The sequence below is a fragment of the Episyrphus balteatus genome, chromosome 3 (genome assembly GCF_945859705.1).
Source record: "Episyrphus balteatus chromosome 3, idEpiBalt1.1, whole genome shotgun sequence".
In the NCBI taxonomy this organism is placed as follows: Eukaryota; Metazoa; Arthropoda; class Insecta; order Diptera; family Syrphidae; genus Episyrphus; species Episyrphus balteatus.
This window is the reverse complement of record NC_079136.1, coordinates 54,612,319-54,639,491: the sequence shown is the minus strand read 5'-3', so window position 1 is coordinate 54,639,491 and position 27,173 is coordinate 54,612,319. Positions and strand designations below refer to the sequence as shown.

The following is a 27,173-nucleotide window of genomic DNA, read 5'->3' as shown; positions in this document are numbered from 1 at the left end:
CCCGCTTAAATTTAGTTTAATCCGTTTAAATTCTGTTAATTTTAATGTGAACTTAATTTAATGTGAACTTAATTTCATTTTCATACTCATTGAAGAAATTAAAGGGATTTGTCCGCTTAATTTAAGACGGAGGTCATCTTGGCAAAAAAAAAAACATGCAGAGATCCGTTTTATTTAATGTGTAATCCGCTTGTGTTTAGGTGGTCTTTTTTTCTCCGTGTAATTACATGAATAAATAAATGCACTAAGCACGCCCATTCTAGTTTCAGACCACAAAAAAAAAAAAACAAGACGGCAAAAAGACGTTAATCTTTAATTTCCCATACAATTTGTCACCTTTCCATAACTGTGTCAAAATTCTGCATTGTCATCGAACAAATTATAAAAATATCTTCATGTGTTCGAAAAAAAAAATAATAATTCTCATAATTCATTAGAGGCAAAAAAAATTATCGCACCTCTGTCTCAGGCGTATAAAATCAAAATGATTTAATTCCCACAAGTCTTAGTCTTATCCGCTCTCTGAACTACATCCCATGACCTACAATTCTAAATCTGTCAAGCGAGTAGCTTAAAATCAACCCAAACACTTTTGAACGATGAAAGTTGTTGTTGTAGGTCTACCTATAAGCAAAAGGTAAACTCATTATCAGCAGAAATCCCAAGAAGAATAAAAAACCTCTGCTGAAAAAATATCAAGACAAAAAAAAATCCATTTCTGAAGAAAAATTAAAAAAAAAAAAATCTAAACAAAACAAACGGTTCAATGAGTTTGTTGAGGGTTTTGTGTGAAAATTACAACGTGCGCTGAGTTTTTTATTACTTGGTCTAATACCTTGCAAATCCGCCCGCAACCATAGCTCGGCCCACCGAACGCCCCAATCGCTAAGCAGCAATAGCAGCAGTGACACGAACCGATAAAGAAACGCTCCAGTAGCCAGGCCATACCACTGCCACGACCACCGTCAGCACGGCTGCGGTAAAATGACTTCAAGACTAATTTGTTAACGTTCGAGTTGACAGAATATTAAAGAAAAAATGAAAAAAAAACAACAACAGATCTAGTGGAGCGTTAAGGGAGCGACATATAGCTTGGGCATGGGTACTGTTTTGCTGGTCTACGTACAATTTCGAACAATAATTCGCGAAAGAAAGGGACCGGAACTTAAAGTCGTTGCCATTTTGGTTTTATTTTGCGCGTTGCATTCTATGATTTAAGCTAAGTTCTTTACGAATTAGTCACTTGTCGTCGTTGTCCCTGTAGTCATTTGGTCGTCGTTGTATATAGCCTCGCCTTTGGGGGATTTGAAATTGTATTTTAGATAAATAAATTGAATTTCAGATTAATTCGAATTCCACGCGCATGATGCCAAATTCGATATTCGAGCGAGATAAACTGGTTCGTTTGCCTTTCTCATTCTCGTATATTTTGTATCTATTGGATGAGAGTGTTTTTCGTGTTTGTTGTTGTTTCTTTGTTACTTTACTAAATAAACACAACAAGTTTAGGGGATTTTACTTATTTACCTAAAATTTAATGCCAATTCTGTGGTCACATGAATTTTTTTTTTTTGATGATAGGTGTGGAACTTTATTTACTTAATTTTTTTATTATATTTTTTGAATAAAAATGCAAATTTATAATTTTATTTTGGATGTGATGTCCAAAAATGTATATTAATTTTGTCCATTCACCTTTGTCTGACATTGCTTTGTATTGTAAGATAGAATTTTTTGTCTTATATTTTATTATTTTGATGATATCAGGTTTTTTTTCAATGGTCAGTAAAAGAATTGTTTCTATTTTGTCATTTGGTGAACGTGATTATTTTGTTAAATTTTTAAGATTTTATGATAGATAACGTTAGCATTAGAACAGAATTGCTTTGATTTTTTTTCCTATTTTTCTTATGTAGGTGCTTTGTTACAATAATATTCTATTTATTATGTCATGACATGACTCTATTCTATTTGAAGCATTACTTAATGTTGAGTTAGTCATAGTGTTAAAATCAAAAATAAGTTTTTAAATTTATTTGATCAGTTATGATCAAAACAAAAGAACAATACATAGGGTAAATTAAAGCATTATGGCATACCTAAGCACAAACTCAAATAACTTTACTACTGACAACAATTTTTATTTCAATCATTTTTTGTTATTAAGGGCCAATTTTTCAACAGTCAGATAAACCTCAGTTAGAGCTTATTCCTAGGAATAAAAGTTTTTTTTATATTGACATTTATTCTTCTGATAGTCTATCTGACGATTGAAAAATCAGGGCTAAATTTCATAAAAACGTAACATAAATAAATTATTTAAGAATAAAAATTCAAGCTTTTTAACAAAAAATAAATTAAATTAAAAGTAGTCCAAAAAAAAAACCATATTACCCTATGTACGGGCAATATGGCGAACCCCATTTACTTCGGAGCCCTTTACTTTTTTTACGTATATTCGGCATTTCTGAAATATGATTGTAAATAACTTTCATAAAATTTACGTTAAATTGAGTTAAATTTCAAATTAAAAAAATGCAGAGACACTATGTAAGTTACTTTTGAAATTAGTTTTACATAAGGGCATTATGGCGCAGTTGGGTATAATATAGCGCCATAATGCCCTTATTGCACCTGCGCCATATTGCAAAATATACACATATTCACAAAACACCAAAAACCAAACACAATTCTTACTTCATTTAAAATATTACAAGTTATGTAACCAAACTAAAACTGTACTTTGCATCTCACTCTTCACAACAAACACGTGCACTGTATAGTTACCGAGATACACACAAACAAAAACAAAGCGATATTACATTGGAACCCAGAACCGGTATATTTTTTTTGTTTTCTTTTTTGTTTGGCACAAAAATAATAGCACTGACCTGAGATTTTCTCAAGGCTATTATTCAACGAAGACCAAAGTTTCTGCATTGGTTTTATATAAATGCGAGTATTGCAAGTATGGTAGTTGAGAGGTACGCCATAATGCCCGGTGCGCCATAATGCCCGAAGTTACCCTAATTAAGATATTTACTGCAAGAAACATAATATAAATAATTCCCAAAATTAACTCAGAATCATATCCTATATGATATAATGTTATGGGTTTCCACTTACTGGATTTATCACTCTTTGAAGAATTCGAGAGGGAAAACATTATTTATTCAGATTTTAAAAATCTAAAAATTATTCTCAGAAATTAAAACAATAAAATATTTATCAGAAAAATATAAATGGAATTTTTTAGAAGAGTTACCAAAACAAGCTTTGCATTGAAATAATTAAGAATTTGGCAAATAAGAACTTTAAACTTTTGCTGTTTTACTTTCAACAATAAGGGCTATTGAACAAACAAAAAATAAACAATTGTCCATTAGTTTATGTAGGTACTTCCATGCAGAAGCTCAAAAATCGCATAGCTGGTCATAGATCGGATATTAACAACGGACATTCACAAAAAACTGCTCTAGCTTTACATTGTGTAGATGAGGGACATAGGCCAGATTATAACAATGTAGATATTTTACAAACAGAGAAGCATTTTAATAAAAGAATGGTTTTAGAAATACTACATATTTTAGATACAGACAATAATGTAAATAGGAGATCGGATTGTGAAGGGCTTAGTAGTATTTATAGTCAGTTTGTTAAAAGGAACTATTTCTCAAGGTGAATTTTATAATCAACTCAATTTCACTTAAATTTGATAACGAAAAAATTTTTGGAATTTCTTATCAATGAATAAAAAATTTTTATATTTTGAAAATTCAATGATTACAAACGTCTTTTTCAAGACATTTTTATTGAATTTTTAAAATATTTGAGCGATTTAAGAAATCTAAAAAACTTACTGAGAACCATAACAAAGAATTTAAGAAAAGAAAAGTTTAAGATAAGTATCTATTATAAATATATTATAATTTTTTTAGAATTATTTTATTATTATAGTCCTGAAGAAGAGTGTATTCACACTTGAAACGTCGACGAAAAATAATTAAATATCAAAAACGACCTATAGCCTACACAAAAAAACAAGTTAAGTCAAACAAAAAATATACATTTTTTTCAAAACATCTATTAAAATAAAATGCACGACTGGGGCCGCACGTACTTGCTCTTGCAGTTCAAAGCCTTTTTATGTTAGCTTACTTGTAGGTTATTAGAGCTGCCTCTATATACATTTTTAAGAAATTTGGTTGATGTAGGGGAAGAGCCGGCATGGAGGCCAAATGTTAGTTAAATAAAATTTTTTTTTATTTTACTTGACTTTTTTGAAAAAAACTAAAAACGCAGTTTTACTGCAATTACTTTGAATATTACGTATGCAAAATTTTATCAAAATCCTTAGAGCCATTTTTGAGAAAATTGCAATAACTCCATAATGATGTACGGGAAGAGCCGACATCCGCGATTTAAAAAAATGTAAAGACCATATTTCCACTATCCGTATTTTTTGAGAAAAACTAAAAACGCAGTTATGTTAGAACTATATACAGCATTACGTGTGCTAAATTTAATCGAAATCGTTAGAGCCGTTTTCGAGAAAATTGCAATAACTCGAAAATTTTGTATGGGAGGTATACGTTCTAAGCGAGATATTAAAAAACAAAAAAAATCAACCTTGGAAATTACGAAAAAAACATCCATACCAAATTTCAAGAAAATCCGTCCACTCGTTTAGGCTGTAGCTACTTGTACAGATGGACGCACCGACGCACCGACGCACAGACCGACGGACGTCATGACGAAACCCACTTTTTTGGGCTTCTCCATCATCGTAATGTTAGTTTTGATTAAAACCTCGAATTTTTTTTTTTACACGAAACCAATACTTGCCCTATTGAGCAAGTAAAAAGTTCTTCGAAAATGAAATACTTTTACCTACATTTTTTTTTTCAAAAACTGTAATACCTACATATTGACTTTTCCTTTTATAATTTCAAAGACTAATAAATGTGGCCAAGAAAATTGAAAAATAAATGCAGTTTATATCACGAAAAAGTTTTAAAAACGACATGTTAAATTTTGTTTAACAATTTTTTTTTTTTTTTTCAAAAATCCTTTATTCAATTTACTTAATTTTAATTTTATAATATGAATAGGCTTCTAGCTTTTTAAAAATGTATATTTAAACAAATATTTGTTTGTGTTTGAAGACAATTTATTAGAAAATTGCATCTATCGTTTAAACTCACTTATATTTTTTTCCTTTAACTTTGTAGACAATCTTTTTGCCTCAAATTAATTTATGAAATTTAAGCAAAATTTTGAAAAACAAATTTTTGTTGTTCACAAAAATCTTCAATTAAACTTAAAAATCAAAACGGCAACAGCGGCAATTTTTAATCTATAGAGGTTAAAGTATTTTTAATTATTATTTATCAAAAAAAAAAAGATCATAAAAATCAGGCTGTTCGGCCGGGTTCCCTTATATTGCCATTTTTTTTAAGCTTTAGTTACTCCACTATAATAATATGTACCTATATTATTCTAAATAAAAATAAATACCTACATAATTTTTATCAAAATTGGTTATACTCAATTTAACTTTAAAGAACTCCCTTTTTTGCTTGCGTCGCACTGTTGTCCAAAATGACTTATCTCGTTGCAAAAATCATAACTTTTGAACGGATTGAGGTAGCGGTACAGTTTTTTTTTTAATTTGAAGGAAATTTCCAGGGCTGTTACACCAATGAATTTCAAGAAAATTGTTTTACAGGGTGTTTAGGAATCATCGGCCGAAAACCGATTTTCTTAAAAAAAAAATATTTAAATTAAAATTGGTATGCCATTTTGTAGAAATCACTAATTCACATCTAAAAAAAGTTCAGATTACACTTTTCCATGATATTACGATTATAGAGAATGCCAAAAAAGTTGGTCCCGGAAGTCCGTCTGTCTGTCTGTCTGTATAAGGATCTACATCCTAAACGGATGGACCGATTGACTTCAAATTTGGTATGTTGCATTTTTTGGAGACCCTCCAGAGGTGTTTTTGGAATTAATTTTTTTGGGCCAAAAATAACGGTACTTGTCATACACCAATTTCAGTAAAGCTGTAATTGCTCAAAAACGGCTCCAACGATTTTGTTTAAAAAATTCAAATGTAAGTTTGAAAACAAGGTCTATCTTCTAATGAAAAAAATTTTTTTGGAAAATCATTATTAACGGTACCTGCCATAGAACGGTTTTTTTTAAATCCGATATTCTCCGAAACGGCTTATTCGATTTCAACGAAACTTTTTTTGAAGAAGCACTTATATAACTCAAATATAAGCCAAAAATAAAATTTCAAAAAAAATAATTTTTGGATTTTTAAAAAAATTTTGAAATTTTTTTTTGAAAAATAAAATTTTCGAAAACGGGACATTGTATTTTTTTGAAATTTTGTTTTTAGATGTGGATTAGTGATTTCTACAAAATGGCATACCAATTTTAATTTAAACATTTTTTTTAAAGAAAATCTGTTCCTTCTGCCTTCATTTTTTTTCAAAGTACAAAATCTCGGCAGTGCGCAAGCATGCGCAGCTAAATATTTTTATTTTGAATCAACAATTGATTGGTACACATACCCTATTCGGCTTAATGCATGGAACCGAATGGATTTTTTACGGTACCTGCCATAAAACCGTTTTTTTTCAAATCCGATATTCTCCAAAACGGCTTATTCGATTTCAACGAAACTTTTTGTGAAGAAGCACTTATATAACTCAAATATAAGCCAAAAATAAAATTTCAAAAAAAATAATTTTTGGATTTTTAAAAAAATTTTGAAATTTTTTTTTGAAAAATAAAATTTTCGAAAACGGGACATTGTATTTTTTTGAAATTTTGTTTTTAAATGTGGATTAGTGATTTCTACAAAATGGCATACCAATTTTAATTTAAACTTTTTTTTTAAAGAAAATCTGTTTTTGGCCGATGATTCCGAAACACCCTGTGAAATAATTTTATTGAAATTCATTGGTATAACAGCCCTAGAAATGTCCTTCAAATAAAAAAAAAAATTGTACCGCTAACTCAATCCGTTCAAAAGTTATGATTTTTGCAACGAGATAAGTCATTTTGGACAACCGTGCGTCGGTCGTGCTCGTGACCCGCTTTCTATTATAATGTCTTTTTCGTGTTATTTCTTAAATATCTTCTTTATTTCTTGATTGTTTATTGATTTGATAAACAGTGTGTTCCACAGTTACTGCCATAGACAAAAACCATGGTCACCCTTAAGCAATTTTAAATTGAAAAACTTACGAATTTTTGTTATTTTTACAACTCGAGAACTAAGTGATCGTTCTCGAGTTTAAAATCCTTTAAAAACTTAAAATAGTCAAGTCAAATAAGGTTTTTTCCTCGGAATAGATGTTTTAAGACGAAAAGATTTAAAAATATATTTTTTGGACATTAAAAACCTACCTCAATAGTCTAGAAAAATTCAATGCTTAATCAAGGTACTTTTTGGCCACAGATCAATTAAACTATCACCGAAAACCGAATAGATGATACGGTACATTGATGTATTTTGGCATGAATTTGCATAAACTTTGTATTGGTCATACAATACAAGAGCTAAAATATTGAATGTTTAGAAAATATTTTGATCTTGAAAATTTTAAACTGTAGAGAAATACATTTATTTTGTTTAATATAAAAAAAGGAAAATTATTATTTAACATTCGTATAAAAAATTATTTTTGAAAAACGTTTCCTAAACAATTTACTTAATGTACTTTGGCCAAAATAAATCTTTAGGTGACAAAATGCTAGAAACCATAGTTTTTTTTTCCATTTTTTTAAAAGTTTTTTTTTGGCTATTTTTCCTTTTTATTTTCTTGTTATTCACTTTCTTGTTTTTACTAGTGTTTGTAAATCAAAAATGTTCCCAAACATTTTTACACATTGTCTTTCATTTTGACTTATCCATTTACCACCTCAAATTTTATATATATATTTTATTGCGTGTTTTGTTTTTGAAATGTAGTCCAAAATAATGCGTTTCGCCCAGGCACAACAGTTGGGCTCATCAGTAAGATGCTGTTGTACCCTTCTTATACGCAAAATTTGAAGTTGATGATAACCAACATTTATATGTTTTACAGTGAAAACTCACTGTTAACTATATAACAGCATCTTACTGATGAGCCCAACTGTTGTGCCTGGGCAAAACGCATTATTTTGGACTACAGGTCAAAAACAAAACATCAAATTGAATTTATTTCATAAAGTCCATAAAATAAAAACAAATTCTTGTTTACGTTTTCTTCTTCTTTATATTTTATTGCCTCAATATTTTGACAAACTAGACCTCATAATTTTTAATTTCAGCTATTAATAGCAAACCTCACATGCTTCATATTATTTTTCTTTCCCAAGAAGTGAAAGATTTTAAATGGGTGCTATTTAAATCTGACCTAGATTTTAGTTCCAAGTTCCAACCTTTCAGCTTCCTTAATGAGATTACAAATTAATTCCATTTACGCATGTTTCTTGCAGACAAAGTTACATCAACTTCCCCGTTATGATTTTGCTATAGTATAAGCATTAATTTTTTTTCTTTTGTTCAATGAATTTATAACGAAGCCAAATTATACATTTTTGAGTTAAATCCATTTTATGTTTTTTGATCATAACTTCTTTATTTATGAAGCATTATATATTAGGTCGATGGCTTATGGAAACTTTGTTTGAATCCGCATTTCAAAACTGTAAGGCGTGAAGTTTACATTTCCTTAAATTTTAAACGAATTGCTTTTAGAAATTAGGTATCATATTAATTTTCTACTTAATTTACAAATTTTATATTTTAAGGAAATTGATTTATTAATATAAATTTATCAGTATGTATATCAGCACGCTTTAACACCTGATGTAACATTATCCGGATTATTATGTTTAAGTTAACAAATAAATTTTCATTGTTTCTACTGGATTATGTAATTGCCTTAGTGTATTGACAGCTTTCGGTAAGATTAAATCAAAAATTTTATCAAAAAGAAATTCACTTGAACAATCAACGCCTCTATAACACTGAGCCACACCCAATCTGTCATGCTTATAAATAAACTTTTTTTCATGCACCGTTCATTACATTCAATTCAGCAACAAAACTGTTATCTTAAACAAATCAAATGGACCAAAAAAGTTATCAAATATTTCGCTAATAAAAATATCTTTTGATGGCTTTTGAACAACATCCATAAATCATAACGTATGAGAATTGTACCCTTAAGATTATTATATATTTTCCAAATATGTGACATCGTTGAAAAAGAAGATTTTGAAATAACCTACCTTCCGTGGTGACGGTTGGTTTTAATAGCATCTGTAGGTATATTAGATAAACATTTCATTTACATATTCGTATAAATGTGCGGGGAGAAGAAGAATCAATCTTTTTGTTTTTATTTTGTTTTGTATAACGAACACATATTTACCAAAAAGATAGATATCTTAAAACTCGTTTCACCAAAATAAACGCAATCAGCACTCTCATAGCATTGTTCCCATAAAACACGGAATCTTCTCCAAAGTAATCGTCATGCATTTTATTTTCTTATTTCTTCATTTTATGTTTATTTTGTTTTTTTTTTCGTATTTTTATATGCCTCTATCCAACCAAAGTATCTCTCTAACCATCCATCCATCCATTTATGCGTCCATCCATTCATTCATCGTCTACTATATTTGGCTTGAAGCAGGTCGATCAAGTGGCTTCATGGAGTCTACATTTATAGGTTCATTAAAGCAAATAAATTAAAGTGCTGTGCAAAAGAAGAACTATATATGAAATTATTTGGTGCATAGAAATCGGGAAGAAATAATTAAATTTTAAATAATCAACTATTAGTTTTGATTGAAATTCTAACAAATTATTGACTTTAATATACTGTCTTTGTATTTCCTTAATAGTGTTCTATTGAAAGTGGTCATCAAAATTTTTTGTTAAAGCATTAAACTATACTTTTTTTTAATGAAAAAAAAAAATCTCAAAAATCTTAGAAAAAATCTAGCTTAAGATTCAAATTTAAAAAATAAATTTTAACTATTGGATGAGACTAAATACAATTTAAATGTTCTAAAACACCATTTTAACATAGGTAAGGATCAGCACTCTTAGAAAAGATACAGTCAATAGAAAACAAAATAGCTGAGAGACGAACTTGATTACATATTGAAAGTTTAATATAATTTATTTTAATTTTTCACCCCATTCGATGAAGTGTAAACGATAGAAAAATAAGCAAATTATAATTGTTTAGGATGTCGATAAATCACCGTAAATTTTTGAGTTCCATGAAAAATTTTCGGTTCTGAATGAACGTCACCATAAACCTAAACATTTTATTGAAAATTAAAATTGAGTAACTTAAGTACATTATCTCCATCTGTTCTGAATCAATGGGTATAATGAAAAAAATTTACAGTTTAGTTCATGCAAGTACGTAGATTTTTTTTTGTAGAAAATAAATTCAATTTAGGGCACAGTTTAAACGGATAGTGTATAGGTATATTTATCTTTATTTTATTGCACCATATAGATTGTAGTTAGGGGAAAAAAAAATAAAAAAGGTTTTTCAAAATTTTTAAATAATCAAAAAGAAACATCACAATCTTTTCACCATAAACAATAAAATTGTTTAAATTTAAAATTCATACGAAATATTAGTGCAATATTTTTTCTAGATAATAAGACCCTTTTGAGTATTTTAGATCTTTTAGTTCAAAAGATGTCTGATATTTTTTATTTTTGGGGCTGCACGATTCTTCTAATATTAAGTATTGGATTTTAATCCTGATAAAGATCTGTCTACTTCATATAATAAAATTACTTTTATTCCTTCAACAGAATTCAACAACTTCCTTTATTTAAGACAAATAGAAGTTTTTATTTTATTCTTTAATAATAATAAACAAAGTGAACAGGTAGAGCAATAAGAGTCGACTACTTAAAAGACTTACTTTAACAATGAGAACACTTAAGATACGATCTGAATAATACGATCTATCGATCTTAAAAGAGATCATGTTGGATAGAAAATAAATAACGCTTAATTTAATAAACACTCTTTTTGTTTGCCTGCAAAGGCATGAGAAATCTTAACGTTTCAACTCAAGGGAATTTAATTTTGTTCACAAAGTAATAAGATGTAAGACAACTACAAAAATTGGTGTTTTATTTCATCTTTTTATCTGTTTGTTCTCACTAGGCTACACCTTGGTCTAAATAACAGATCATAGAAACAGTTTGATGATTAAACCTATCAAAATACCCATTATATGGGAGATATCCGTTCAAGTAGCTTAAAAACGAAAACGAACCTTTAAATATGAAAAAAATCATTTGTAGTTAAATTTCTGTATGTTCAGATGGACACACAGACGGCAAAATTCTTATATAAATTTATACTTTTGATTAAATTTTAAAATTTTTTTCAAGTCAAATTAAGATGTTTAATACAAAAAATATTTGAAATCATTTAAAATAAAATGCACGAATTTGCTCTTAGAGTTCAAGTTGCTAAAATTTTTAAGACTTTTTATATAGGAATTACTAAGGAATAAAAAAAAGCAAAAAACTCATTTTTAAAGGAATAACATAACGTCTGAAATAAAATTGAGCTCCAAAACAAATATGCAATTTAATTTGTTGTATTCACATGCATTATTAGAAAAAAAAATGAAAATCGTAAAAGCTATTTTTTTTTTCAAAAAAAGAATATTTTTATAGATAATTTTTTGGAAAAAAAAGTTTTAAAATAAAATTGGTATGCTATTTTGTAGAAATCACTAATCAACATCTAAAACCAAAAATTAAAAAAAAAAACAGTATCTCGTTTTCGAAAATTTGATGTTTCGAAAAAAAAATCTATTTTTTTTAAATCCAAAAATTATTTTTTTCAAAATTTTATTTCTTAATTGTGTTAAAATAATATAAATGATTTTGTATGATTTCATGACATGTAGGTATCGTTAAAAATGATTTTCGAACTAAATTTTTTTTATGAAAGATCTTTTTTTTAAGAACTAACACTTGATTTTTTTTAACAAAATTGTTGGAGCCGTTTTCGAGAAAATTAAGTTTTTCCTATATTTGTATATGACAGGAACCGATATTTTTGGTCGAAAAAATTTTTTTTCAAAAACCCCTCTGAAAAGTCTCCAAAAAATGTTACATTCCAAGTTTGATGGCAATCAGTCCATCCGTTTAGGCTGTAGCTCCTTACTTTTTTATCTTGTTTTCCTTTTCATCTCTTCCTACAACTGAACTGTTTGTGAACCGCTTACCCTCTTGAAAACCCTGAACAGAATTTCTCATTTTTGAAAATTATTATAAATGATCAGCATGACTCAAAATTTTTGGGATCTCTAATGCAGAGAATTTAATAGGTTAGAAAACAAAAGAGCTGACCTGAAAACTTGATTATATATTGGAAAACCGAAAATGATTTTTAAATAAAATTCTTATTCCACGAACAGCTATTTTTAAGTTTAAATTACTCAACAATATGTTTACTTTTAAAGTATACTACATACATACAAAAGTTTATATACTTATGTAATGCTTCAAACCGAACATGCACTTGATATATGAAATTTCTAGTGTCATTTTATTGGATTTTGTTGCAGATGAAATAAATTAGAAGTGGTGCTAAAAGCAAAACAAATGAGATATGAAAAATTTTCCACAGCTCTGTTAACATCTGTAGAATACAAAATATAACTGTTAAACATGTTGCTAAAGAATAGCTCTTTATTTTTTTTGTTTTTTGGTGAACAAGATGATGAGTTACTATAGAAAAATGTCTATGTGTACCATTTTAATGTTAGTCTATTCCTACGAGACTTATAGTCAGTTGCTTAAATTGGTAATAAAAAAAAAATGCAAAGCATTAGCGTGATCAAAATTTGACTTATTTTTGTTTTTCTTCTTCTTTTTTTTTACTTTTGAAAATGAGATCTGGGAAATTACTACACACATGCGATGGTTTTTCCGCATTTCTTTTGTTTTTAAAATGAAAAAATACAGGAAGATTCATATAATAATTATGTGGGTATTGTTGCATAAATTCAAATTGATGTTGGATTTATAAAAAAAAAAATTATTTAAAACTAGAGCAAGAGCATTATAATAAGATAAATATTGTTCCTCATCAATAAATTATAATTGAAAATTATTATTTATATTGGTTAAACTAACTGCAAATATAATTTGGTAAACCAACTAAGCTTGAAAGTTGAAATATATAATTATAATATTACTGCCCATCTTTTATCGAAAATCTAAATACTGCAAATATTTGCCTACAAGAAAATGCAAACTAGGCATGGTTTTAAGTAGATACAGATTTTTTTTTTATAAAGAAATCATCAAATAAAAGTAATCAGCAAATATGTGTGATTATCAAACAAAATACTCCGACTGCGAAATTTAAATTGAATTTGTTTATTTTTTCGTACCTGTTTCCATTAGCACCTGAAGTTGAATAGGCTGGTTGAAAGGCGCATTTAAATATCGTCGTCGAAGTCGCGGAATGACCATTAAAAAAAAAAAACATCGAAAAAACAAGAAAACAGAAAAATTCCCCACTGACCCAATGATGGTGTCTGGTTGTGGCCAAGATGTGCTGTTCGATAGCGAAAATGTCAGAAATATTGAAACCGGGCAATCAGCTTGCAGCAACCACTTGTCATTGGCCAGTTAATATATCTATGTACTATGTTTACTATAAGTACGTGTATTTACTCGTACAAACACGGTATGTTAATAAATTTACCGAAGGTTTCTTTGGATAAGAGGTTTTTCTGATGTAAAAAAATTTTTTTGTTTTAATTAACGTCTCTCCTTACATTTTTTTTTTCTTGTATTTTACCTTTTTTTTGGTCGATGGAATAATTGTTGGCAAGCTAGTGTTTAGTTATCTGTTTAAAAACGCGCCTATTGCTCAACATTTTTGTGCAGATTGATGGAACTCCATTCCAACTTTTGGTTCATACAAAGGAGATTTTGCAATAATTTATTTATTAGTCTTAGTACGTACTCGTACAGAGTGATGTGCGGTTTTGAGATGTTGAAAAGAATGTGGTTTTGTCCGAGATGCTTTGTAAACCATGGCTTACGTCGTCGAAGATCTTTTTTTGTTGAGGTTAAGAAAAAGTAAAATATTTTGCTAAAGTTGCAAATCAGTGGTTAGATATTATTACCACTTCACTCAATTTACACATTTTTTTGATAATAATTTAACTTCCTTGTGGTTAATATTTTATCGAGTCACCCATTATATAATAAGGAAAGAAAATACATCTATTAAATTAAAAAATAATCCTTTTTACATAGAACTTTTATAATTACAAATTTACATAGTTTACTGCTTAATTAATTGTTAATTTGCATAAATTAATTGATTAATTGAATTAATTCATATTTTGATGTAGTTAAACGTATTTATGGAAACTATTATCAGGCAAATAAAAGAAAAATGGCTATTTAATTTACATTTGAAGGCCAAACAATTTCCTGTTGACATAACTTTTATAAATTTTTTTGTTTAATAAATTTTGTTGAAATTGTTTCGAAAAGCCATTTAACATGCTAACATTTTATTAGATCATAAATACCTATGACTATGAATTAATATACTCATTTATGATTTATTATTATTTGATGAAATAACAATCTTTTGTATATTTTCAAAGATTTATTGAAATATTATGAATCTGTGCAGGTTTTTACAATAAAAGCTTTAATAAGAAAAACATGAATTTAAATAATAAAAGAAGCAGATATAGGATTAGTGTGTCTGTTGACGACTTTTAGTCATACACATAAGTTGTAATTCAATATCTTGTGTCACATTTTAGAGTTGATTGTTTTGGCTTTTTATATTTTTCTTTTTTAATTTATATTTATTTTTGAAAAAGGTGATTTTACGCCTTTAGGGACTAAAAGACAATATTCAGAATAGTCATTCAAAAAAATGCATTTGAAATTAAAATAAAATTTACTTGCTTTTACAATAACACGGTGTAACACTCAAAATATACGCGGGCGGAGAACTATCAGGTTTTGTAGAGCTAGTCTCACTGATTACGAAACGGTATTTGAAAATCCCCTAACACCCCCAAAATCTGGAGTTACGGGCAAAAAACCGTTTTTTGGACCTTCACCCATTGAAAAAATTCTAGCTTCGACAATTTTTTACCGATTTTCGATTTTTTTACAGTTTCTGATAGAAAATAAATATACCTCTTCAACAATGTATAAAACATGTAACTCGGTTAAACCACTTAGAATTTATAAGCTGTCAAAGTTCAAAAATGCCATTTTTTTCGTCATTTGCCCAACTTCGGCATCAATTTATTTATTTTAATATGTTAAATGCTAACATTAGAAATAAGCTTAAATACTAACAATGGAATCATTAAACTTAAACTCAATATATGAGTAATAATTGTCAATTAATCACAATAAAATATACATATATTAACATTGAAACTAAATGTACTAATATAAATAACAACAGAAAAAACAACATTCTGGTAAATTAATTAAATTGATTAAAGAAGCTATTTTTGAATTTATGGGATTTAACATTATCATTAATAGAATCGATTATATGAAAGTTTTTGTTAAAAATATTAATTAGTTGATTCATAGAGCTATTGACGCCATAGTTAGATCTACTAAAAACTACACAAATTGGTAACCTATTTCTTAAACCAGCACGCCCAACATTAAAATTCAGTCGATCCAACACTGAAGAAGATATTGAGCCTCTTATTATCCCAATTATAGAACATAATTGCAAATACTCTCTGTGAACTGAAAGTGATGGTAAATTAATAAGTTTAAGTCTATCCGAGTATGGAGGTAGGACAATCCTATCGGACCATGAAAGAAAACGCAACGAAAATCTCATGAACCTTCTCTGAACACTTTCAATTCTGTTTATATGAATCATATAGTAAGGTGCCCACACTATATATCCGTATTCAAGAATTGGCCTTACAAATGAAATATATAGAACCTTCAAAACATATGGATCCTCGAACTCCCGCGCAAATCTTTTGGTGAAGCCAAGTATATGTTTTCAAAACAACATGCTATTTAAAAAATATATTCATAAACTATATCTATTTTCCAATCAATAGACGTATTTTTTATGAAAATCACTCCAAAATTGGCTTAGCAAAAAAAATTTTTCAATTTCAGCCCAGATACAGAAATTCGAACTTTTAAGTATAGAACAAAAATGTTGTTTCGGCACGTAGTAGGATAACTTGGGCGCCATGATTTGATAACGGGTTTTTGTAGAGGAGCTCAATACAAACATTTTTTTCTTTGGAAGGGGGGTCTATCTCCCCCCGTTTAGGTGGGAGGGGCAGTTTTCTAAAAAAAATTATCAAAATAAAAAAAAATTATTAAAAAACAACGGCAACACTTACAGTAATAAATGATACCATTTCCGAAAGGAAAAATTGTACATTTGATTCTAATTTTTAAATCAATATAACATAACCAATAGTTTTTGAAATAATCGATTTCAAAAATAAAAATTGGCGAAAAAAAATTTTTTAAAACTCATTTTATACTATTTTTGTCCAGACTGTGAATTTTAGGAAACAAATTACTTACACAGAAAACTGCCTCAATTGATTCCTTATCGAACAATGAAAACTATATGTTTCTATGTCTTCTAGTTTTCGAGAAAATTGAAAAATAAAAACAAAAAATATTTTGAAAAAAGAAAAATCTGATAAAATAATTTTTCAATTTTCTCAAAAACTAGAAACTAAAAAACTAGAAAACTAGGGTTGAAATCGAAAAATTTTTTTTGCTAAGCCAATTTTGGAGTGATTTTCATAAAAAATACGTCTATTGATTGGAAAATAGATATAGTTTATGAATATATTTTTTAAATAGCATGTTGTTTTGAAAACGTATACTTTAAATTGATGCCGAAGTTGGGCAAATGACGAAAAAAATGGCATTTTTGAACTTTGACAGCTTATAAATTCTAAGTGGTTTAACCGAGTTACATGTTTTATACATTGTTGAAGAGGTATATTTATTTTCTATCAGAAACTGTAAAAAAATCGAAAATCGGTAAAAAATTGTCGAAGCTAGAATTTTTTCAATGGGTGAAGGTCCAAAAAACGGTTTTTTGCCCGTAACTCCAGATTTTGGGGGTATTAGGGGATTTTCAAATACCGTTTCGCAATCAGTGCGACTAGCTCTACAAAACCTGATAGGTCTCCGCCCGCGTATATTTTGAAACCTCATTTTTGTAACACCGTGTAATTGTTGCTTAGAATGTCACAAAAAAATCGAAAAGAAAATCTATATTTTAGTACCTATTACGTTTTTTTTACACCTTTTACTAGATTTCTCAAAAACGATTTTACCAATCTCTTGCTAATTTCGTCAACACGTTTATATGAAATGTTGAAATAATATTGCATACTACAAATTTTCATAGTTTAGTTTTAAAGTTTTCAAAAAAAAAAAAAAATAAAAAGTAGGTATCCAAAAATACTTTTTTTAATTTGAAAAACTTAAATTTTTCTTTGGTTTACCTAAAATGTTAACGACATTAATTAATTAAAAGCTCTAATCAACTGAAAAGAATTGTATTTTACTCATAAAATAGTGACTAAAAATAAGACATTTACAGCTGCAAAAATGTGGTGTTTTATTTCATCTCAAAAGTTCAATCCTTCAGAACACTAAACTTATATTTTTTGTAAAAAATTAAATACAAATTTTATATTTGTGCTTGATTTTTTTTTAAGTTATACGTTTCGTTGTTGAGTTATTGATGGTCAAAAGTGAAGAGTATGGTTTTTGGTTTGATCAAAACCAAAAAAAAAATTTTTAGCAGAGTGAAACAAAAAGAAACTTGAAGTTTAATAAATAATAATCATTTTATCAGAAAAAACGTTCTCACTTTCCCAGTGTAAAATAAAATTAGAAAATTTTTTAAAAAATTTGGTTTTTAGATAGTATTAGATAGATTGTACTATTTTACCTTTTGAAACAAAATTTTTAGTACTAAATCGTAAAATTAAAATAATTAAGCTTTCACGTGCTTATGTTTTGTTAGGATACGACCATTTTTTTACTAAGATATAGAGCTTATCAAAAACCAATACAAAAATCTGTAATTTTTTTGGGCTAGTAGAATCACAAGCCTCAAAACTAAGATTTGCTCCTTCTGATTATATTTTATTCCCAAAACTGAAAAAAGAACTTAAAAAAAAATATTATTTCTGGTTTTTTTGAAGAGCTTTACAAAAAGAATTGTGCACTTTTCTACCAATGTTAAAAATATATTGGGCATAAGAATAAATATAGGTACTGTACAGGAAAAATATAGACATGTTTAATTTTCTCCCCATTTCGCGAACTTTTTTACCTATTCTTTTGGCTAAGTATGCGTGAAAACACTGTGCTTACACTGTGTGTGTACTTCACATTTATTTACTGATACAAAAGAAATAACAACAACACTTAATAAATAAATTGGTTTTGGGGGGTAAAACGTACGAAAGTTTTTGATCTCCTTCTGGTTATCTCTGGTGATTTCTAGGAGTTCGCAGCCTGAAAAATTGATTAGCTGCATACGGAACTGTGACTTTTTTCGAAAAAAGGTTTTTAAAGGTTTGCATATTTGGTTATTGAGATAAGATTTGTTTTAAAAAATTTAATAAGTCTTATGAAGAGATCACCAACAATGTGTTGAATAAGCTAGGTTAACTAACGTAAAAGGCTATTTTGGAATTTATAAATTTTCTAATGTACGTCAACCAATACTCAAAAATATTATATGCATGCGTAACAAAACAGTTTTCTGAAAAAAATGCCAAAAATTATACCTATGTAAAATTTACCCCAAACAAAAAAAAAAAGTTTATGGCACAAAACAAAACAATTTCCAATTACACAAATCTAGTACCGATCATATATTTCGGTACAGATTTTCCTGATTAAAAATTTGTTTTTTAGACATGAGTAAAACTATTCAACCTAATTTTTAAGCTATTAACCTAAATTTTATAAATTATACTTATACCAATATTAGCTAACATAACTATCATCTACCATAGTTAAAGGTATCAGCTTTATAGTTGGAAAAAATAACCTTCTTATGCAGCATCATGAACAACATCATAATACTTTCACATTACATGTCATATACGCAAATGAATCTCTTCATCATTGAAGTTATTTTTTGTTGATATGGAATTTATCGACAGGTGCGGTTGAGGAAATACAATCTGACACAATTTCTTTTGCGAATTATAATGGAAAACCTACACCATTATTCATCACCACCTGTGTACTCTACTCACTTTCCCTTCCTTTCTCATAATACAAATACCGTTTGATCGGCTTTGAGAGATCTTTGCATCCTCACTCCCATAACTATTGATTTCAAACCACACACGCCTAAATAAACATCGACTTTGCACACACCTGAACAATCGACATTCAAAACTCAAAAACCCACCTCAATTTGCCATCCAATACCCGCCACGCAAAAAGAAAAACATGACATCAAATATCATTTGTTCAAACGGTTTATTGTCTCTTCTTCCCTTAAGCCAACTTGATTATAATTACTATTAACTACTATGAGTGTGACAGGTTCACGTCTATTACACTGCACAACAAAATTGAGCTTTTTGTATGATGAATTAACCAAACACTACTTTTCCAAAGGTTTTTGTTGTGCTGAACTCGAATCCGAATTCAGAAATATTCTATCAGCTCCCGTTTTTTAAATATTACCGTTAGAATATGCAAAAACACCTGTTTCTGAAGTTATGCTGCAATGTGTGGGAATTTTTTTGCAACACTTTTTGTGAAGGTTTGTATAAGAATTGCCTTTCTTCTTTAAAAATCTGTTTTAATCTTTGCGATATCTTTTTTATAATCCGAGATATTTTAATTTGAAGTTACTGCAGTTTGAAATTACGTTATTGATAAAATAAGCCAAAACACACGTACTTAAACTTAAGATATCTCAGATAATAAAGCAGATTTCGGAAAGATTTAAACAGATTTTCAAAGAAGAAAAACAGTTCTTATAGAAACCGTTAAAAAGTATGCCAAAATAAGGTACCTCACATCAAAGCATAACCTCAAAAACAGCCAAAACACGTTTTTTTCGCAAATTCTAACTGCAATATTTCAAGAACTAAGACTGATAGAATATTTCTGACTTCATATTCGAGTTAAGCACCCCAAAAACTATTGGAAAAGTATAGTTCGGTTTATTCATAATAAAAATAGTCAAATTTTGTTGACCAGAGCTATCAGCCAAAAAACGTGTTTTTGCATTTTCTAATGGCAATATTTCAAAAACTAGAGCTGATAGAATGTTTCTGACTCCGGATTCGAGTTCAGCACACCAAAAACCATTGGAAAAGTATTGTATAGTTTATTCATCCAAAACCTTGTTGTGCAGTGTTATAATTCTCTCTCATCATCTTGTCGCTATAAACAATAACCAAACAATTTCTCTTTCACAGATACACGGATACATAATGGCTCGAATACGACACCAGAGCATCTTTTTGCTACTACTGCTGTACTTATCACAGATCAAGGCCTGGCGGCCCTGTCCAGAGCTAAGTCCATCCTTACGACTTCCCTGCCGGTAAGTGTATCGCAAAAATTCAATACCTCTACCTGCATTGCACTATAATAATATCTCATCTCTTTGGTTTGCTTTGAGCAAAAAGATATTGTATCTTTTTTGAATATAACATCTTTTTGTATATGAAATAATGATGAGTTGTTGTATTTCCGCATTTGGTCTTCGTCTGATCTTCAATCTTCTTCTTCTTTTCTTCTTCTTCTATTTTTATCATTGTGGTCTTCGGTCGGTCGTCTAGATGCAATGTGGTGCCATTTGGACCGAACGGACAACTTGGAGCTGTTGCAATGGACTGTGATCGAGTCGTGTTCCATGGAGAAGCACCACAGTTACCGTATGGTGCGCCAATCGTTTCATACAAACAACGTTTTAGTGGACAACAAGTTTTACCGGCTTTGGTAAGATATTTTTTTTTTTTGCATTTTTATTTTTATTACATGTAACGCTATTACTTTATAACTTTTTTTTTTGTGAGACGCGACGCGAAATTAACAGAGAAAACGCTTTATGAGGATGATTTTTTGTTGTATCTTTTTGAGTAGGGGAGAGTGGGGCTAAATGTAACAGGGGTAAGAATTAACAGCTAAAAAAAGCGATGTTCCTTTCAATATTAAGAAACGCGTAAAGGAGAAAAATGCTCAATTTTTGCATATCTACCGGCACATTTTCTTCAGATGAAGATTAGACGACAGGGTGAGAAGTTACACTAGTGGTGCCCAAAAAATGCATGTTTGTAACTTTTTTTTTTAATTTTATTTTTGGTCTACCTCTTTACCCGAAAAAGATAGAGTGCTAAGTGTTTTTTTGTTATATGCAACTGTGTTTTGGCTCAAATTGCGTGTATATGTTATGTCTATATCAGTTTCGCTTTTTTTTTAAATTGATTTTATGTGCCAAATTTCATGCTGGGGCTAGTTGTAACATTTTTCCGGGGCAAGTTGTACCATGTAAAAACCTACCTATACTGAAAAATTGTTTACCTAATATAATTAACAACCCTGAATATGAATGCTTGTAATTGAATTTGTATTTATTTTGAAATTGGAAACCCATTTTTGAACCACCACTTGAATTCATAAAGCTTATAAAACGAATTATGAATTCGAATAACTTTTATTTAAGACTACTGTCAAATTTTCTCTGGAAATCTTGGATTTGCTCCACTTTTTACAAATTCGCACCATAATTTCATGACTGAGGTTTGTTTTTCTTGTTATTAATTAAAAATAAATAAATATAAACAAATAAAGGTATTTTTCTCTTATTTTTAGTTCTTGGTACAACCTACCCCGGTATGTGTTACACTTTGCCCCGTATGTGGGGTAAGTTGAAACAACACGATTTTTTTTTTGGAAGCTTTATTTTTCAACATTACCGTTATGTTTTGCTAAATTTTTATGAGGGATCTTGGAGCTAAGACATGGGTCTTTAATTTAAAAAAGGTCTGGTTGACCCACTTTCAAATTTATAGGAGAACCATCGATTTCAGAAAAAAGTGTTACATTTGGCCCCACTCTCCCCTAGGTTATGTTAAATGAAAAAAAAAAAAGATGATGACGAGTAAATATAATAATAATAAATGCCAGCAAGGTTAATTTAGACAACAACAACAACTCTGTTTGTCTGTGTTGGGGGAAAGACTGAAGGAGTTTTGTCATTTTCTATAAATGGTTTACTGCGAGAGATGTTCATATTGTTGTTGTTGAGGAATGTTAAAATTGCTAAATTATAGGAAACCAAACCAACCAGACACGCATTATTACATGAATATATAGCCGGATGTTTTAAGAGAATGGATGCATTTAATGATTGTTATTATTTTAAATATGGCAGAATAGGGCAACAACCCAGTATTCAATAAAGAAAACCTTTTTTTTCGAGGTTAGATTGATTATTTTTAAGGTTTTATTATGATGATGTAGATGACCTTGAGACATTAAATGTCAATGGAGTAGGCAGGCTTACAATATTTATGTCAATAAAATTTAACCACTGAAATTAATAATTTTGTCTTTCACCTAAGTTTGTGTTCACAAATATGTCAGAAGACTCTAAATGACTTTTCTTATGTTAAAAAGAAAAAAAAAAAAAAAATAGAAATCCTAACCCTCGTCCGAAAAGATTAAAAAGTCAGCTAACAGCCTTACTTTTGCTTTTGATTTTCAGTCGGGAAACTATCCAACTAGATAGCTGAATTTAAAAAAATTAGATTGTTTTGGCTTAATATGCAGAAAGTTTCAACGCCCCTTTTATATTATTAATGCTCAAATTTGATATTATCTGTTCACTGGGGTGTATGCGTAACATTTCTTTCTTAGATAGTTTAACTATTGAGGCTTTAACTTCGCATTTAAATTTTTTTTCTGGTCAAACTACATACCTACATATATATGAAAAAGAATAATAATGTGACAATTTTTTCCAAACACATAATATTTCTGCCACTTAGAAGTTCGTATTTTCAAAGTGGCAATACAATTTTTTTCATTTTCAGTTTATAATATCTTAAATATCTTACATTATGAGCTAAGATGTTCGCCTCTTCCGCTATTGAGTTAAAAAAGGTATGCTCACAATAGAAAGCCAAACTTTTTACTTCCTGAATTTCTCATACAAAATGAAGATTTGAAATTTTTAAAAGTAGCATCGTCAATGAAGGATTTTCAACCTTGAGAGCTATACTTTTTAATTTTTAAGGTCGCATCCTCAGTTAAGGATTTTCACCCTACTGAGTCGCACTTTTTGAAGTGAAAACTTCTTTAGTATCGTAGTGATTTGAAACAAGATGAAACGAAAACGCGACACGACTTCAACTTGTTATAACTTTTTTGTTTTAATAGATAGATGAATCAAAATTGTACTTTAGATAGGTAATTAAATAAATTATAATTGAATCATTTATTTGCAAAACATGATAAGTCCACTTTTTTTCAAAATTCGTTTTTTTGACTAAATTTGTACTCCAGGGATAACCACGTCTGTCTTTAAAATATCAACTATCTACTCCATCTATATCCGATTTTACAGCTACGCGAAATATTTTTTTAGTATCAAAAACAGAATAAGTCCCGGACTTATCATCTTTTGAAAATAAACAACAGCTTCTTTTTGTGTAAATGGTATATTAGATTAATGGCTGAAAATCTTAAGTTTAAAGAGTCTTTAAAGTTAAAGAAGCACTCCGGACATTATATTTTAATCTCAAATACAATTTTGTGATAGACTGGGAATGAAAGCAACTTTGTGTACCCATTTTAAAACTAATTTCACATCCGTTTATTTTCAAAGTATGATAAGTCCAAAAGCGATTTTATTTTTTATCTTTTAAACTATCTCTCCAAAAATTAAAATCGAAACGGTATTTTGTACCTAGGCAAAAGTTCTACAGAATATATTTTTTATAAATCTTGATACACACATCAAAAGAAAATAGAACGTTTTTTTCTTCTCCTGCAAAATTTAAAATCATGGACTTATCATGTTTTGAAAATAAATGATTCAATTGTTCAAAATTTCAATTAATTTCATATTCAAAATTCGGAGATATGGGTAAAAAGATGTTCTTTTTCAACACACGTTATATCTTTTGATCTAGTGCACATACAAATTTGATTTAACTTTAATACGCATGCTGAAAACATAACCTTTTATTTGATATATCACACATAACGGTACGTGCTCTACAAGTTACACAATCTTAAATTTAAAAAATTGAAACATAGGTACCTCAAAACACCTGTGGAGATCTGTTGGCGATGACCAGCTACCAGTGTGGGAAGTACCGTAATCTCAGTTTGGAAACTCGACATGGTTGACTTTAAAAAATTCTAACTTCTCTTGTAGACATCTTTGAAATAAGATTTATAGATCATTATACAAGGTGAAACAATAAGCTTTCACATGGTATAAAATTTTTTATAAGTTGTCAAACAAAAAAATTGAATTAATAGCAGGAGAACATAAAAATAAATGTTTTTTTTTTTGCTTTTTTTGATGAAATTTCATGGAGTTTAAAAAATTCTAGCTCTTTTTGTAGATGTCTCATAGACTTGATCGATATATATTTTGAGTTTAGACAATAAGCTTTCAGATGATTTAAATTTTATATAGGTTGTCATATAAAAACATATATTTGAAGGGGATAGAATAAAATAGGTAGATTTTTTCTATTTTTTTTTTTTTGCAAGAAAAATGATTTTTTAAGGTTTCACTTCTACCACGTGTGAATTGCACACATGATTTTTTTGTTTTAGTAGATAGATGAATGAAATTTATACAGTAGATAGATAATTAAATAAATTATAATTGTGCAAAATTTCAATTAATTTCATATTTATAGTTCTGAGATAACGGTGAATTAGAGCACATAACAAATTTATTTAACTTTAATACACATGCTGATAATATTACCTTTCATTTAATATATCACACATAACGGTACGTGCTCTATACAAGTTATATAATCTTTAATTGAAAAACTTGAAAAATACCTCAAAACACCTGTAAAGATTTGTTGCAGTAATCTCAGTTTGAAATTTCGACATGGTTGGCTTTAAAAAATTCTTACTTTTTTTGTAGGCATGGTAGAAATATGATCAAAGCAGTGTTTCATATAAAAGGTGATTATGATTATCATTTAAAAAATGGATTTAATGGCGTTAGAAGAGAAAAGAGATTGATTGTTTTGCTTTTTTTATGAAAACTAATTGGGTTAAAAAAAATTCTAGCTCTTTTTGTAGATATTGTATAGATATGGTCGATATAAATATTTTGAGCTGAAACAATTAGCTTTCAGATGGTATGAAATTTATTGTAGGTTTTGTCATATAAAAAAAGTGATGGAATAAAAAAAGTTTTATTTTTTCGATTTTTTAAGGTTTCACTTCAACCACGTGTGAATTGCGCACATGATTTTTTTTTTTTATTTTTCGTGAAATTCTTAAACAACACTGTCTAACCCCCATGATTTGTACGTTGTACCCATATAATTTTAATTTGGGAGCGGGTCAAAATACTGGCTTCAAATTCAGGTTTTCAAAATTCTGCTTTATTCAAGAAAATTCTGTTTTTCAAAATGCTGTTTTTTTTTATTATGTCTTTCAAAATTCTGCTTTTTAAAATTCAGCTTTTCAAAATTCTGCCAGCATTTTTTTTTTTTTTTTTAAGAAAAAAATTTTGCTAATTATGTTTTTTTTTTTTCAAAGTATACGCGTTTAGTTTACAAAAATTCACCTCATTAATGTAATTTAAGTTTGGTACTTTCCAAATATTGACATAGAACATACCTACTCGGAAGTAAGCTACTTAAAAAAAGCAGCAAATTTTGCGAAATGAATATTTTACAAAATTCTAAAAAAAAAATAAAATAAAAAAGGGTTTGGAAAATGTTAAAAAGCGCGCGCTTTTTAACATTTTCCAAACCCTTTTTTAATTTTTTTTTCAGAATTTCGTAAAACAGAATTATGAAAGGCAGAATTTTGAAAAGCAGAATTTTGACAAAATAATTTTGACTATTGAACTATTGAACAAAATATTATGAACAATATGGATATTCGTGAAAGAGTGTATTTGTTACCAAGAATCAATTTTAATGGGCTTTTCTTTGAACTTTTCAAAAATGGATTGCCGCATGGCAAGAGTTACCTTCTATTTGCCTACCATTATTCAATATACAGACCTTCCTATCTTACTTTTACAAAACTTTTTCATATTTATTTGAGTTCTCAGATAATTCCTAAGAACTCTAAAATTTCTAGGGATTCTCTATTAGTTCACCTTTGATCCCAATTTCGAATGAAATAAGGGATTCATATTTTTTCCCTGACAGCCATTTCTACCTAACTTAATCTGGAATTCGATTATTTTTTTACCCGTACTGCATGTGTATAGAGTATTTTACTAGGAAATCTTCACTTTCACCTCCTCATTGGTTTATCCTCTTTATTCAAAACCAATTCCATTGATATTGTCATACGTTTGCTTATTCTAAAATGAATTCTCAAAAACTCAATTCAATTTCCATGTTCTTCCCACAAAAAAAAAAAAAAAAAAAAACACAAGACCCACATTAATCTTCTATATGTAACTTTTTTCCCTAAATTTGAAAAAAAAAAACAAACAAAAGTTTCGTTCTCAGCAGCAAAAGAAACCTTTTTACAATGTAATACCTCGCGCAATATTATGCCAACAAAGATGACCTCAAAAACTAAACCAGACACTTGTCAGTGGACCACTTCATAAATTCCCCGGCAATATAGTGTTGTATACTACTGACTAAAACACAAACCCAACCTCCAACCATGCCGCAATCTCATCTCTTTGCTGATGATGTTCTCTCTGTGAAGTTTAACTCAAACGAAAAATAAAAATTTCACTTGTTGCCTTCGCCTACTTAAAACGAATGAAAGTTGTTTTCAAAAAAAGAAAAAAACAAAAAAAAAAAAAACATAAAATGTTCTCTTCAATTGCCTGCGCCGCAAATCTTGTTAAAAGGGAAAAGGGGCAAAC

At 28.9% G+C, this 27,173-nt stretch overlaps 1 protein-coding gene across 1 annotated transcript in view; it reads left to right on the top strand.

The window, feature by feature from the left end:
* The window catches only part of LOC129915573 (chaoptin), a 46,180-nt gene that overhangs the window by 4,302 nt on the left and 14,705 nt on the right, over nt 1-27,173 (top strand). The window contains exons 2-3 of the mRNA XM_055995181.1: nt 20,539-20,666; nt 20,905-21,064. Coding sequence (XP_055851156.1) covers nt 20,539-20,666; nt 20,905-21,064 — 288 coding nt within the window. The remainder of the gene's footprint in view (nt 1-20,538; nt 20,667-20,904; nt 21,065-27,173) is intronic.